Genomic DNA, 14,300 nt, shown 5'->3' with positions numbered 1-14,300 from the left:
TTTCTTCTTTTATTTTTCAGTCGCACGGGTAGCCGGTGCACAAATATTGGCTTTCATGTGTCAATGATCGCTGGCAACCTGTTAGCAACCTCGCGTGACCACTTTAAAACCTTTCAGCGGAGGTTGCTAAAAGGTTGCAATTGCAGTGTGACCCAGGCTTTACTCAGAAGTGGAAATATTTAGACATGACCAAGTATTTTACTCACCACTTACATACGTGTAGAATCTAGCTCAAGCACAACACCGTATCACACATTTACGTCAAAGATAAAGCTGCCCTACTTCAACGTTTACGAATACTGATGAACTGGGTTTAGTGCACATATAACACTTACACACTATAGGGACTATCACCCTTTTTAGAAATGATTGTTTTGCTTGCTTAGAGAGCAGCGTCTTAATTCGCGTTGTTTCATCTGTGTAGATTTAATTCTCACGTACGTGAGACACACGTGTGACGTGGTTTATGAAGTTGATGAATATTATCATTATCTTAAATTATCATTAATCATTAAAAATTATTATCATTCGCTTATGCGAATATGCAGCGTCTTACTCTCTCTAGCAGTTAGTTTAGTGTCCTCTAACAGCTTCAGTAGACAAGCCGGACATCAGAGCCACTTAAGCTGAATGCAGTATCTCGAGAAACCTCTCGGAGATGGATCAATCGTGATAGATCGATCTAGGTATGGGAATGTTAAACGATAAGATGTGCTACATAAGTCACCATGGTCTGGTTTTTAAAAGCAAGCCCTTGTCAGTGGTGCCTGTGCAATTATAATGGTATGTTGTAATGAAAAGAGCAAATCAATAAAAATATATTCCATCTTCAATTACTCTGGTATTTTTAATAAGCAATCAGTTTGAAAACACGAAGTGAAGATATAAAAAACTTTCAAGAGCTCTGTAATGCAATAGCATGCTGTAACATCTCAGTGTGTACTGGAGCAGATGTGTATTATTAAATAATAATAATAATAATAATAATAATAATAATAATAATAACGCTTATTCTTGCAACTAAAAGTTGGATTTTGCATGTAAGTTTTAAAGAGTGATTAAAACAGCTAGTGTAAGCACATTATCACATTAAGCACACAAGGAATATTCACTGATTAAAATGTTAAATCTGAACTGCTTTTTTTAATAGTTCAGTACCATAAGGGAACTTAATTAACAATGAAATATTAAATCAATCAGTGTCTTTAAAACAATCGAATAACTTATAAGAATTATATTATTAAAAAATTATATTAATCAGTTTCTTAAAAATGGTTTGTACATTAAAACTTCTGGGACACAAGGGCTCAAAGTCTTTGCAGATCTAGCAGTTCTAACCTTTGGGACATGGCAATTGTAAGACTGTTTTAAATATAAAGTGCAATACTCGATATGAAAAGCAAAAACTATTTCTCAGCATTTTGCCATGTATTCTGCTACAGTGATGACAAAAACAAATGCAAGTTTAATGTAATGATAAAACTATTTCCTCTGTTCGTTGTCGCTAAGTGGACATGTCTGTATTTAGCATTTTTCATCAGTCTGATGCTTGTCAATATCCTCATACAGTCTCTCCTCAAACTTCCCCAAGATCAGGACATCGCAATCTAGGTTCAGTAGGCCGTTCAAGGAGTTTACTATTTCATTAAAAGAAGGACGTGCAGTAGGTGCCTCCTCCCAACATGAAAGCATGACAATGTACCTGGAAAAATCAAACTCACGATGTATAATATACTCAAAGCAACTGTACAAAATATTACCTATAAACATATCTAATATTTGGCTTATATAATTACCATTTCGTTATTTTGCTAAAACTAAATTAAAATACAACACACATTGATGAGCCCTTAAAGACACACAAAAAAAGTGTGACAAAATATCATGTGATGTTGATGCCTGTATCCTAACTCATGTGTAATGTGTATATACTTACATGTCCTGTGAACAATGTGGTGGTTGTGGCATCCGGTAACCCTCAGTTATAGCTTCCATCATCTGTTTGGCTGACATACCGGGATAGGGACTGGAACCTGTAATATGAACAGCTCTAAAATATTTCTATATTTTATTAAAACAGCACAAGTTCCAGATCCGATGCAACCCAGGTTTTTCAACCGCCATGAGGGCCAGCTAAACGGAGTTAATGGTTCCAGGTTCATATCATATGACTCCTCTACCAACACCTAGCACAGGTGTACAAAATCATGGTTTCAAGAAGAAGAAACTAAGAATTCACAGGGGTTCAAGCTCAGGAAAATCTAGTTGGAGTACCACAAATTTTACAATGTGCTGGAATGATCGATACGACAAACACAGATACCCAGTGTGACAATCTCCCAGAGCAGTACACCATACGCCCAGACATCAGACTGCGTGGTAAATATGTTGTCATACAGAGCTTCAGGAGACATCCAGCGAACTGGTAAACGGCCCTAGAAATTAAAGTAAGCGAAAAATTGTTTATGGCGTTGATCTTCAATTGACATAAACTCTTGCACTTGAAAGTAATTGATGATGCTGGCAGAGTGCATATGGGATTACAAAATACCATTTTTCTTTGTCCTTGAATGCCGTTAACAGAAAACGCAATGGAAATACCTGTGTCTTCCTTTCATACTGGTGGCTTTCAGTCACGTCCTTGGCAAAGCCAAAATCCGAAATCTTGCAAGTCTTGTCTTCAGCCACTAATATGTTTCTGGCAGCGAGATCTCTGTGGAGAATCTGAAGATATTGTTTTTGAGTAAGACACATATTTATGAATTGATTTGCACATGTTGAAAATAATAACATAAAATTCAAACAAACTTATTATTGTCAGCATATTAATGAAGACCCCTTTACACTAGACAGCGTCCTTTCTGCATCCCTTAGGATGGTCCCGTTTGAGAATTAAAACATTTACTTTACGATCACTGAACACCCATTTTGCAACCAAAGCGATGCTTGTGCCTCCTTTCTACGACCACAGCGCTGCCAATTTCATGTTCGCAGAAAGGACACATAAAGAATGGCGTCCAGTGAAAAGGGGTTTTAAGTAGTCGTGCAATTTTGATCTCTTGAACTTCATAAGTTCTTGCTCTCAGGAAAACAATATTGTAAAGACAAAAATGAGAAAAAATACAGAAAAGAAAAAAAATACTCACGGCCAATGATGACAAATACGACATTCCATATGCCACGTCTAATGCGCATTTCATCAGGTCACGTGATGTCAAAGACAAACTATTGCCATGTAAGTTACCGTAAATCGTTTTGTTTATTGAGCGATCATTCCGTAAAAATGTCTGTAGATCTCCTTTTGACAGATACTCCATGATAATCATAGGCACTCCTATAAAATGGAAAGAGAAATCAGTTAAATCACAAAATATACAACGAATAACTCAGTAACAGAGGTATACATGTAATATTGGGTAACGTACCGGTAATCACGTAATACATAAGGTCCGAGTCTTAGTTTGACCCTAGCCCCGGAGTTGTAATAATAGTAAGGCTGATGATGCACTCGATACGTCTGAAAGTCCCACACATTTACTACATACCGTGTATTTCTTCTCCATTATTTTCAAACCTAGTAGAGGTTAAATTGCCCTACACAGGTACCAGTATGCACCATACAGCAAACTCGGACTTAGCCCACGCTTATACATGTATACTGTATTGCAAACGTCTATTTTCATATAATCACGAATAAATATAGATATAACCACAGGGAATTAAGATTTATAAAACAACAAAAGTTGAAAAGTAGAACTGTTCACTATAGTTGATCATTCCAGTAATGTGTATACTTACCAACGTCACGCGTGCAGGACCCAAGAAGAGAAACCACATTAGGGTGAGCAGAAAGTTCCAACATCACTTTCAATTCATTCATCAGATCTTTGATAACATCTGCGTCCTTTTCATCTAAAATAAAAATAATTAGATCGTTGTTTAAATAGAATAGAACAAGATCTATATAAAAAACTGAACAGAAAGACAGCATTTAGTTATTACCTTTAGATGTTTTAATGGCAACTGGGGCCCATTTCTTATTTCCGTAAATGTTGAAGACGCTGCCCTTGTAGACAAATCCAAAAGCTCCCCTGCCGATTTGTTCTAACATCTTGATGTTACGTCTCGGTACTTCTACATCACGTTGTTGTAGTTCTGTGTACGGGGATTCTTCAATTACCTGGATTTTAGTATAGTACTTAGACTGTAAAAAACTGTTTGCTACAAACACCAGGGTTTTATCCCTGTAATGAACCATACATGTAAATATAGTCACTCCTGTGTAATATAGTCACTCCTGTATAATATAGTCTCTCATGTATAATATATATAGTATACATAACACAGTTAAATGTGTTAAGTAATATAAACTCCCGTATGTGATGAACAGTGGGCATACATTTTGGTGAATCATATCACTTTACATATGTGTTCTACTATGAATTCCAGCACCTTGTTTGTCTGTAAATCTGTGTACTCTGAAGAGGTTTGGGTACAGGTCAAAGGTGTTTCACACAGTCCAAGTTCGCCACAGGTAGGTGTCTTAGAAAAGAAAACATACATTGTAAGATCCTGTCTATTACCTTTTCTTTGACAAAAAGTTCATGTGAGGTCGCATTCTAAAATAAAACTTCAAAGACCAAATTGGCGATTCATGTGAACTGCAGTCTGCAATTTATTAAAAAAATATATTCAATAGAATCACTCACAAAATTTTCATACCAGTAACTTGATTTCTATCCGCTATATTTCTCACCTTTATGTCGTCCATTTTGATGGTATTAGCAGTCTGAGCATTTGATTCACCTACATGTACAAATGCATCAATGAAAGAGTAAACTTGAAATAAAAACACATCGACAGATAATGTCAAATTTTTCTTACTACGTCACTCTCGAAAATAATAACATGTGCAGAGGAACGTTGCTTTAAAAAGCTTTTATTGAAATAAAATATATGCCCGGTAGTTTATATTTTCCCATATTTGATTTTCATTTTTCCGTAAATTCCCCACCACAATTTAATGCAATTCACCTCATACTGCTTCACGCATAGGAACAGAAAATTGCGAACCCAAACTAGCTTCCATTTGGAAATTATCTAAATAATGCACAATTACATTGAATTATAAAACCACCCTGAGTCTTAAAGGGGTCACTAACCTTTCTTTTTTCCAGACCTTATTTTACAGAACAGAACGACGATAACAATAGCTATGGTAACCAAGGCAACAGGTACCACTATTCTGACAGTAACTTCCGTTCCATTTTCTTCAGCGGAGGGAGCTGGGAACATTTATCACGTATTTTTTAAAATAGATTATATGGTAATCTATTGATCATTAAATGTTACGTGGCCTATAGTCCATCATACTATAAAACCTATACTAGTACACACTATTGGTATAAAACGACATCAATACTTATAATGACCCTGGTGCAAGCTTGGTGTAGTGTGCCTGATTTTTTTAGAAATATTTTTAAAATAAAATCGACGGAGAGATATCAAATGACAATTATAATATAAGTAAATATTGCAAGAGCCGCACTTACTTGTTCTTTCTACCTGCTTTGCAGTATTTGCCACCACCAAGTCTTCACCCTGAAATATCTGCAGAACAAATTCATACTCTCTGTCATCTGGTAATGATATCTCAGCTGATATAGCATTAGAATATGGGACATCATGTATGGAGCAGTCATTCGTATGCTTCAGGCAATATACAACTTTAAATCTAGTAATGTCGTCCTCTCCTGACTCTATCCTCCAAGTAACAGTAGCTATCCCATTAGAAATGGAAACCTGGGGTAGTTCCTTTGGCAAAATTGGCTTGACTGAAACAAACAGTATTATTATACAGGGGTATATTATCATTATACTGTACAGACTGTAGTTATATATCAGTAACCAAAGTGACAAAACCATAATGGAATGGAATTTATTTTCTATAATTTGCTTAAATATATATGTTTAAAAAAATCAATTGTGTCTAAGGAAAATTTTTTTCAGCAGAGGTTGAGAATCAAGTCTGTCCATGATGGTCATTACTTGTAACTGTGAGCAAACCTTCCCCTGTATACCGTTGCATAATTTATAGCAACATACCTAACCCTTCTAGGACTCTCATTTTCTCAGTAAATGAATATATATTTCTGCAGTTTATCCTTAACATTTACATAGTATTAACAGGCATGGTGCAGAGTTACAAAGCAGTGTTTTAAATACGCATCAGCGTGTATATTGTGGTATAATTGAATAGTTATTTTTTTCTACCCTCTACACAGATTGGTAATTAAATTGTATTTTGGGAGCATGCAGCACATTTATTTAGGAATAGAAAAAACATTAAATATGTGTGTATACAAACCTTTTGTGTTGATGTCTAATATATCTGTAAATGCACTAGCATTTCTACTGGTATCATCAAGTTCATTTTCAGCTCGTACTCGGACATTGTAAGTGACGCCAGCCTTCAATCCAGTAATTTTGTATTGTTTAATTTGTCGAAATCCAGGATCAGGGATGTTCCAGATACCTAGCCACTGTGCAGAGGTGACCTCCTTGTACTGAAGAGTAAACACCTGTCTTCGTCCTCCGTTATTACCTGCCCTCCATGATACGGTGACAGATACAGCTGACGAAGACACAGCTCGGAAGTCTAATGGGGTGTCTGGCTTTCCTTTCAATTGATAAATTTAATTTTTTCTGAACTTTACTTTTTACAGAAACAAATAAGTATAAATTTACCAATAATTTTGCATATGTGAGGAAAAATTCATCATTCATTTATAAAAGTATATCTTGAAATAAAAAGAGCAAAGCTGACAAATATACAGATACCAAATGGGAACAAACATGGCGAAATATTAAAAAAACAATTGTCAAATTTATTAAAAGAAACTTCCAATATCACATAGGCAAGTTAGATTGTGAAATTCTGCAAATAAAACCAAAAACTTCCACCTCAGGAGATGGTTCGTCTGTCTAAATTAAATCTGTTTTGCACTTCACAAGCTCTTTTGGTTTTCTGACCATTCGTCAATACACACTAATGTGTCAGCACACTTTCAATATTTGAAGTAACAGTTATCATAAACTGATCACAACGAACACAACGATACATTTAAAAGTGCCGATATTATGAATAATTAAATCATTAACAAATGCTCTTTAAACTTGTACAGTTTGAGTGATAACTTAAAATGTGAGAGGGATAGATGTCTTCAATTTTGGACATAAATATGAATACTGCTTTAGTAAAAAAAAAAACAAATATTTGTGCAGTTTGTTAAGTTAGTGTGGACAACTGAAGTGGTGAATATTGACAGCATGGACAGACATTATAGTGATCAGAAGACACATAAAGTGTTACAACAATGACACAGACTGTCAGGTCATGTTGATATTCAAAAGGAATTTGCCATTTTATCCAATAAAGTTACAGAATTGACACAAGCATTGTGATAAAACAGACGGACACAGTGGTACAAGAAATAATACATTTTATTCCTGAAAACAAACAAAAGAATCAAAATTAAAATTAAAAAGACATATACAGATGACAAAAGACACTAAAAGTGTAAAATAAAAATGCACTTGGATGGTAAGATGTTGAAGCTAAATTTTCCTCCTACCTAAACGTTCCAGTGTAAATTGAACAACAAGTGGCTCCTTCACCCCATTAGAAACTTCACATGTGTAGTTTCCATAGCTACTCTCATCTATCAGTATTGGCAATGAGGATGAGAAATCTTGGTCCAGTGATGTAATGTTGACCAGTTGTTGTCCTTTCTTCCAAGTGAATGAAGTTGGCTTGGGGTAAGCGATGACATGGACACTTAAGGCCTTTGTTTCGCCGATATCACCACTTACTCTGCGTTGAGTTCTGTTATTTGGATCTTCTTTTGGGGAGTCTGGAAAATACATTTGCTACTTATTATTTAAATATTTGGATAAATTGGGAGAGAGAGAAGAGGGCAGAAGTGAAATATATCTAATCAACAATAGCCTTTTAAGATTCAATGCCATTGCCATTGCCTGAAAGAGTCCACACACACACCTGCACACACACTGTCTCAGTTTAAAGCAAAGGTTTAAAACAAGTGTCCGATTCTGAAACACACCGTCCTTGATCCTGCCATGATTTCCACTATTATATCTTTTTTCTATTCTATGGTGTTCTATAATCTGGCACACATGGAGGATTTAAACCTCCCTATATGTTAGTGTGTTTGTGTGCATTTGTGTTTGTACAAAGTAATCTTACATCTAACTATTACACTCCTAGAAGCAGCTTTTGTGAACACTCCGTTGGTTGCAGTACACGTGTAAACCCCAGCATCTGTGTACTGTATACGAGTTATCACCAATCTGTCGCTGGTATTGTCAAGTTCTGTAACTGAACCTCCTCCTGTTGGCTGAAACATCCACCTCTGATATCGTATGTTGTTTCCGCCAGGTTCTCCTTGTGCTGTACACGTCATAGACAGGTTGTCACCTTCAGTCTGCTCTGGGACAACTGGGAAAGTCACTGTGAGATCTAAAGTAAAGAAATATGCTACTGATAAATCATTATATATATATTACCAAAAAGCTCAATATGATATTTGTTTGTATTATTTCTCTTCACAAGAAAAAAATATTAATGTTGTGTTGCTGCTTCTATAACATGCATTTCCATCGGAATTGAACTTACACTGCACAGTGAGAGTGATATCCTTTGTATAGATAAGATCCCCAGGTACTTTATCAATGATCTACAGGTATAAATGGAGTGGTTAACTTGCACATTGTTATCTTAAACATGTATTATTTTTTCTTATTATTTTTCAGTTTCATTGGACTTACATTGTACAGTGAGAGTGACATCCCTTGTAGAGATGAGATCCCCATGCCTCGCTGAGTTGGCTGTTACTGTACAGGTATACTGTCCTGTATCATCCTTGGTCAGTTGTTGTATAGTATGGTTGGCTTGTCCTGTTGTCCAGCTACCTTTCTGCCATCTATAGGAAGTGACAGTTGGGTTGCCGTTTGCTGTACATATTAAAGTGACAGACTCGTTGACCTTCCTGGTACTGCTGGGAGAAACGCTGACCTGGACTATGGGGTGGTCTATGGTAATGTAGAATATTAAAACAACTATATAATACCCATGCATAAATGAGAAAATAGATATAATGTTTGAATACATTCATATATGAAACAAAAACAAAATTGGTAAGAAAAGTAGCGGGCTTATTTGTTGTCTGACAACAAATAGGACAACCCAAATATCAGTGCACGTCTGTGAGTGGGCACATTAGGGAATGCTCTATGAACAAAAACAAGGACTTAATGGTATTCCCATTTTGTAATTCACTAGGGAAACAACCCAAACAGAAAGGGAAATTAAAGAAAATCTATTCATTAATAAGTATAAACCTACATTGAATAGATAATAGCATTGGTAAAAGCAACAATTAAACACCCATTGTTACAGACGTCACATTTTTTTTTTTTATTATCTGCTCTAAAAGTGACAATGATAAAAACATATTCCATATTAAGCATTAACTCTGTAGTTGCGATATCTTTACCACGATATCACCACGGCAGTTCACACCCGGATATGCAAATAAACAGCAAGCAGACTTGTCACTGTACATACTTACACTGAACATCAAGGCGTAGCGCTTCCTGAACAGTTACCCCCTTTGTTGTAGTGTATTCATTTGAAGCCAGGCACTTGTATTCCACATGGTTTTCGCTGATATCTACAGTCTGGAAAGTGTACGTAGCTGACCCTGGTACAGACACAGAGTTACGTTGCCATGACAACGTTGGTGTTGGATAACCACCAGTAGCTGAACATGTCAGCTGGACATTGGTGGTTGGGTTCTGTCCTGTCGCCAACCATGGCAATGGAGGACTTGGTGTGATACTGACACTGCTTGGGGGATCTGGAATTTTAGATGGAGAAAGGAAATGTTTGATAAACATAACCTATCAAATTAATTTTTTTGTAGCATACTAATATGGAATACTGAAACTACGTGTATGGACATATTACATAGCGGGTATACATTAACTTACAAGTGAGTATATATATTAAAGGTACAGTAGAAAGGCAGTAAAAGCCAAACATTTTCTACCTTATATTTAGAACAGTGACATATTTCATTCATCTTCATTCATTTCATTCATCTTATCTCAACACAATTCACTGAATACAAACAATTACTCACATGTAACAAGAAAAGCCACTCTACAAAGATTCGAACAAACTACTGGGTATTACGTACGTATAACAAGAAAAGTGACTTGTCTCTCCCTGGATACAGGTGTTCCCTGCGCATGTGTAGCACGACAACGACACGTGGTTTGATGGTGACTGGTTTGTACTGTAAACTGAAGTCTGATCTCTGACGTGTCTGAGGTGGACTGGTCACTCCTTGTACCACTTGGACACCCTGATGTCCAGCTTAAGGACGCTAAGGGATTCCCGCCAGGTACACTACAGGTCAAGGTCACTGATGTCTCCCCAGTGACCAGTTTGTCTACTGCTGAGTTGTAACCTGTCAGCGTGGGTAGGTTCTGCCAGTTGTCAGGGGCATCTGGAGTAAAATATATACTATCACTGCATATTTCAGTGTCTATTTCTAAAATTATATAACAAGAGGACAGTTAGTAGTGCTGAGTTGTAACCTGTCAGAGTGGGTAGGTTCTGCCAATTGTCAGGAGAATTAGGGAAATATTTAATTTCACTTTATATTTCAATCTATATTTCTACAATTGTCTTCGAGGGACTGTACTAATAAGTCGTAACCTGCCTGTGTTGGTTGGCTCTGACAGTTGTCAGAGACATATTCAGACGAAAAAAAAATACTTACATAATGCTCTATATAGATTTCAATATTTTTTCTATCTATCATAACCTAACAATGACGGTAGACTTTACCCGTTGTTTCAGGCATTTGATAAAAGATTCCATTTTTCTACCTAGAAAGAGTAATTTATGGGTAGGGTTTTAACATTAACGAGGGGTATAAGTGTGTGACTTATACTAAAGCAATATTACCCAAATACATGTATTAATATTATTTCACGCATCAATAAGCCTTACCACGTTTGGGAAAGTTGTGCCAATTATCAAGTGCTGCTATAGAGTAAAATATAAATCCTTGGTTTTAATACGATTTCTACTTTTAAATTAATTATTCATATGGCGTCATGTCTTCTTCATGACGTCATTATTTGGTGTTACAATCCGTCTGTGATCGTCCTTGGATATACTCCAGGGTATATTTTTTTATGATGTTTAAATGATGCTGCACGTGTGAATAGGTCTACCTGTAGAATGTATACATTTTAATAAACAGCAATTTTTGGATAAACAAACACATCTTTCCTACCTGCGATAATTGTTTTGCACTGAAATAAATCATAATCATAACAATCCAACTTTTTTGAGGAATCCGTCAATGAACTATATTTTCTTACAGTGCCCCTTACATAAAATATAAAAAAATTAAAGGTCCCAGGCAGTTCAGCTTTATTTAGAATCTATTAGTATCCAATATTTTGTTACAGTGACACTTACATAGCACATTGAATGTGAATGTCCCGGAATGTTGCCATGATATGGAGTTGCTAGCATTGCATCTGTATGGTCCTGCTTGGTTGGGTTGTATATTGCCGATTGTCAACTCCCTGCCAGTCTGCTGTAATGGTGTATTGTTCAAGAACCATGTATATCTAATGGGTGTCAATCCTGATGTTGTCGTGCATCTTAGATATGCAGTGTCTCCCTTGGCTACATCATGCCCTGTGGTACGTGAACGGGTTACAGAAACATCCCCAACTGGAACCGAGAGGGGGTGACTAAATAACATACAGTGAAAACATGCACTTGGACAGTTACAATTAGTTGCATAGTATCTGCGTAACTGCAAACCATTACAATTAAATATTACATTTTGTCATTCACTCCAGCAAATAGTACCTGGACTAGCAATGGTTAAAAGATGAACTATTTTGTTATTCTTAAGCTATAAGTGATTTCACTCAAACAGTGATAATATTGTAGTGGTATGCATCATTTAGTGGTATTGTAGTGGTATCACATCGTTTACCTGAAAGAGATAGAAATGTGCTTCTGGTATAGTATCGACTGTTTACTGTATAACAAATTGCAGGGTTTGCAATTGTTATCATCACCCCACATGTGTGGGTCCCAGCATCTGCTGCAGTGGCATTACTGATGACAAGTGAGGCTGGAGGCTGAAATGACAACCTTTCGTTCCATGGTGGCTGTAGAACACCATTGGGACGCATTGCAGGTGTACCAGTTAAGTTGCCTACAACTAGTTCATACTCCTCTGAATTCCACGACCACTTCACTTGGTACTCCACTGCATGAGGAGTAAATGTACACTGCAGTGTGACGCTGTGTCCAGTGCGTACAGAGTAAGAAGAAGGTATAGTAACACTGATGATGCCATCACATGACACTGCACCTGTAATGAGTAGCATGCTTGGTTACAGCTGTATGTTTTACAATAATATTAGGCTTTCAAATAACCTTTTTTCAAATATAAGCTGGCTATTAAACTTTACTTGTTTATAACAGGTAGTATCCCGCACGAAAACGAAGTAGATACTCCAGCGCAGTAGACTACTGCAATCATTCTGCAAACATGCTTCAAATCTGCTTCGATGTGGGAGCTAATTAGCATATTTGAAACATGCTTCTATCATGCTTCTAATCTACTGCATTAATGCTCCTCCTCTGTACAACCCTATGTAGTTTTTGAAGTAGAATTGTAGTAGGCTATACTGCATTTCTACTGCAAATATGCTCCACGCCACTACTGCGTTAATGCTTCTTTGCTACTTCGATACTACTGCATTTTCTTGCGGGATGTCTATATAGCTTACATTTTGTCCTTTAATTTTTGATAGCATTAAAAATGTGATTTAAGTGAGTATCTGTTGTGGTGGACAAAACCATGCATTTGGACTAAAAACCAATTATATCATTCTACATTTTCTTTTCATTTACCTGCTATGCTGACAATGCTAAACATCCATATAAGTTCTGTTGTCAGATGCCGATAGACCTTTGCCATGTTATTCTGCAACAAAAAGATGGTGGTGGTCACCAATACTGTAAACAATATACTACCGTTTTCTATAGAAGTAAGGTTGGTCCTACATATATACCATAATGATAAAAAGGGAATGTCATATCATAATATTTAACAAATTACATCGTACTGAAAATTTAAACCACTGCATAACATAACGATCATATATATATATATATATATATATATATATATATATATATATATATATATATATATATATATATATATATACAGGGTACCACTGCATAACATTACGATCATATATATATATATATATATATATATATATATATATATATATTTGGTATTATTGAAAGTTATGAAAGCGGTTTGATCATCGCGAATTATGTGCTGATATCAGACTAAAGGGAATATATGCTGTCTGCTTTATAAATGTGTACATACATACTATTAAGGCTTCGCAATAAAAATATGATCGATAGCCAGTCGAATGTAAACATCATATCTTCATATTTATGTCAACAAATACCGCTGTGATTGTATTTGTAAGTCTGCAGATAACATCGGTATAATGTTGATGTAAACTGGAGTACTACGTTTTTAAGATTCAAGTTGATACTAATGGACAAAAACCTTACCTGCTCAAAACAGAAAGCATAATAGAAAGTCATCTTCACTGATGGACTCTGATCCTGAGATACCAAACGTTTGCTTTTATACTCCAGGGACTGACAGTTGATTATTTATTTCTCCTCGATACACAGTAATCTTGGATCCACATTTCAATGAAATAAATTCCTCTAAATTCATTACAAAATCCGCCTCGACAGATTCTTATAAACCTGTTACATAACGCATATACATTACTAAGGCTTGGTTTAACACAATAGTATACTGCAACGTAAACCAGTCCAACTGGAATTTCTCATCTCCAGCGTAATTTGTATTTATCTTGTCTTATTTGTTTTTTAGGACCCCAAACCAGATCACACGTGAGGACAAGCAGATTCAATATTTGTCAGAAGAAAACGGATTTTTGAGAAAACACTGAAATTTTGTATGGACATTTTGTAATTAATAATTAAACGACAAAACACATTTCTATCCGTCTTTTTCTTGATGTGTAGACCGTATGAATAAAATGAAGCTACCGGTATCTGCTGATTATTAATATAATAGTGTGTGTTGAATTTACTATATACTGCCTGTAGG

General features: G+C 35.9%; 2 protein-coding genes across 2 annotated transcripts; both read right to left on the bottom strand.

Annotated features, from left to right (window-relative positions):
* Positions 1-976: 976 nt before the first annotated feature.
* On the bottom strand, positions 977-2,133 carry LOC147760894 (tyrosine-protein kinase receptor Tie-1-like). Its single transcript, XM_087018567.1, has 2 exons — positions 1,937-2,133; positions 977-1,702 (listed from the first exon to the last, which is right to left on the bottom strand). The coding sequence occupies exons 1-2, from the start codon at positions 2,011-2,013 to the stop codon at positions 1,525-1,527; spliced, it is 255 nt and encodes an 84-aa protein (XP_086874693.1). The 5' UTR covers positions 2,014-2,133; the 3' UTR covers positions 977-1,524.
* Positions 2,134-2,326: 193 nt separating this feature from the next.
* LOC147760893 (uncharacterized) lies at positions 2,327-13,759 on the bottom strand. The gene is made up of 18 exons (XM_087018104.1): positions 13,727-13,759; positions 13,040-13,112; positions 12,201-12,494; positions 11,579-11,839; positions 10,281-10,592; positions 9,651-9,938; positions 8,848-9,138; positions 8,267-8,539; positions 7,635-7,913; positions 6,368-6,679; positions 5,553-5,834; positions 5,163-5,285; positions 4,757-4,806; positions 4,453-4,542; positions 4,003-4,180; positions 3,799-3,972; positions 3,147-3,334; positions 2,327-2,724 (listed from the first exon to the last, which is right to left on the bottom strand). Exons 1-18 carry the CDS (start codon positions 13,757-13,759, stop codon positions 2,479-2,481), a joined length of 3,747 nt encoding a protein of 1,248 aa, XP_086874230.1. The 3' UTR covers positions 2,327-2,478.
* Positions 13,760-14,300: the final 541 nt, after the last annotated feature.

The sequence above is a fragment of the Lingula anatina genome, chromosome 7 (genome assembly GCF_051362555.1).
Source record: "Lingula anatina isolate TDL-2025a chromosome 7, LinAna3.0, whole genome shotgun sequence".
NCBI lineage: Eukaryota > Metazoa > Brachiopoda > Lingulata > Lingulida > Lingulidae > Lingula > Lingula anatina.
Note: the sequence above shows the minus strand (reverse complement) of the source record. Positions and strands in the feature narration are given on the sequence as shown.

Coding starts and splice junctions, on each gene's coding strand:
- LOC147760894 (XM_087018567.1), bottom strand. CDS start 2,013: ATGTCAGCCAAACAGATGATGGAAGCTATAACTGAGGGTTACCGGATG. Junction 1,703..1,936: donor CCACATTGTTCACAGGACAT/GTAAGTATATAC, acceptor TGATTTTTCCAG/GTACATTGTCATGCTTTCAT.
- LOC147760893 (XM_087018104.1), bottom strand. CDS start 13,759: ATGACTTTCTATTATGCTTTCTGTTTTGAGCAG. Junction 9,939..10,280: donor AGTCACTTTTCTTGTTATAC/GTACGTAATACC, acceptor CTAAAATTCCAG/ATCCCCCAAGCAGTGTCAGT. Junction 4,807..5,162: donor AAGGTCTGGAAAAAAGAAAG/GTTAGTGACCCC, acceptor TTGTACATGTAG/GTGAATCAAATGCTCAGACT.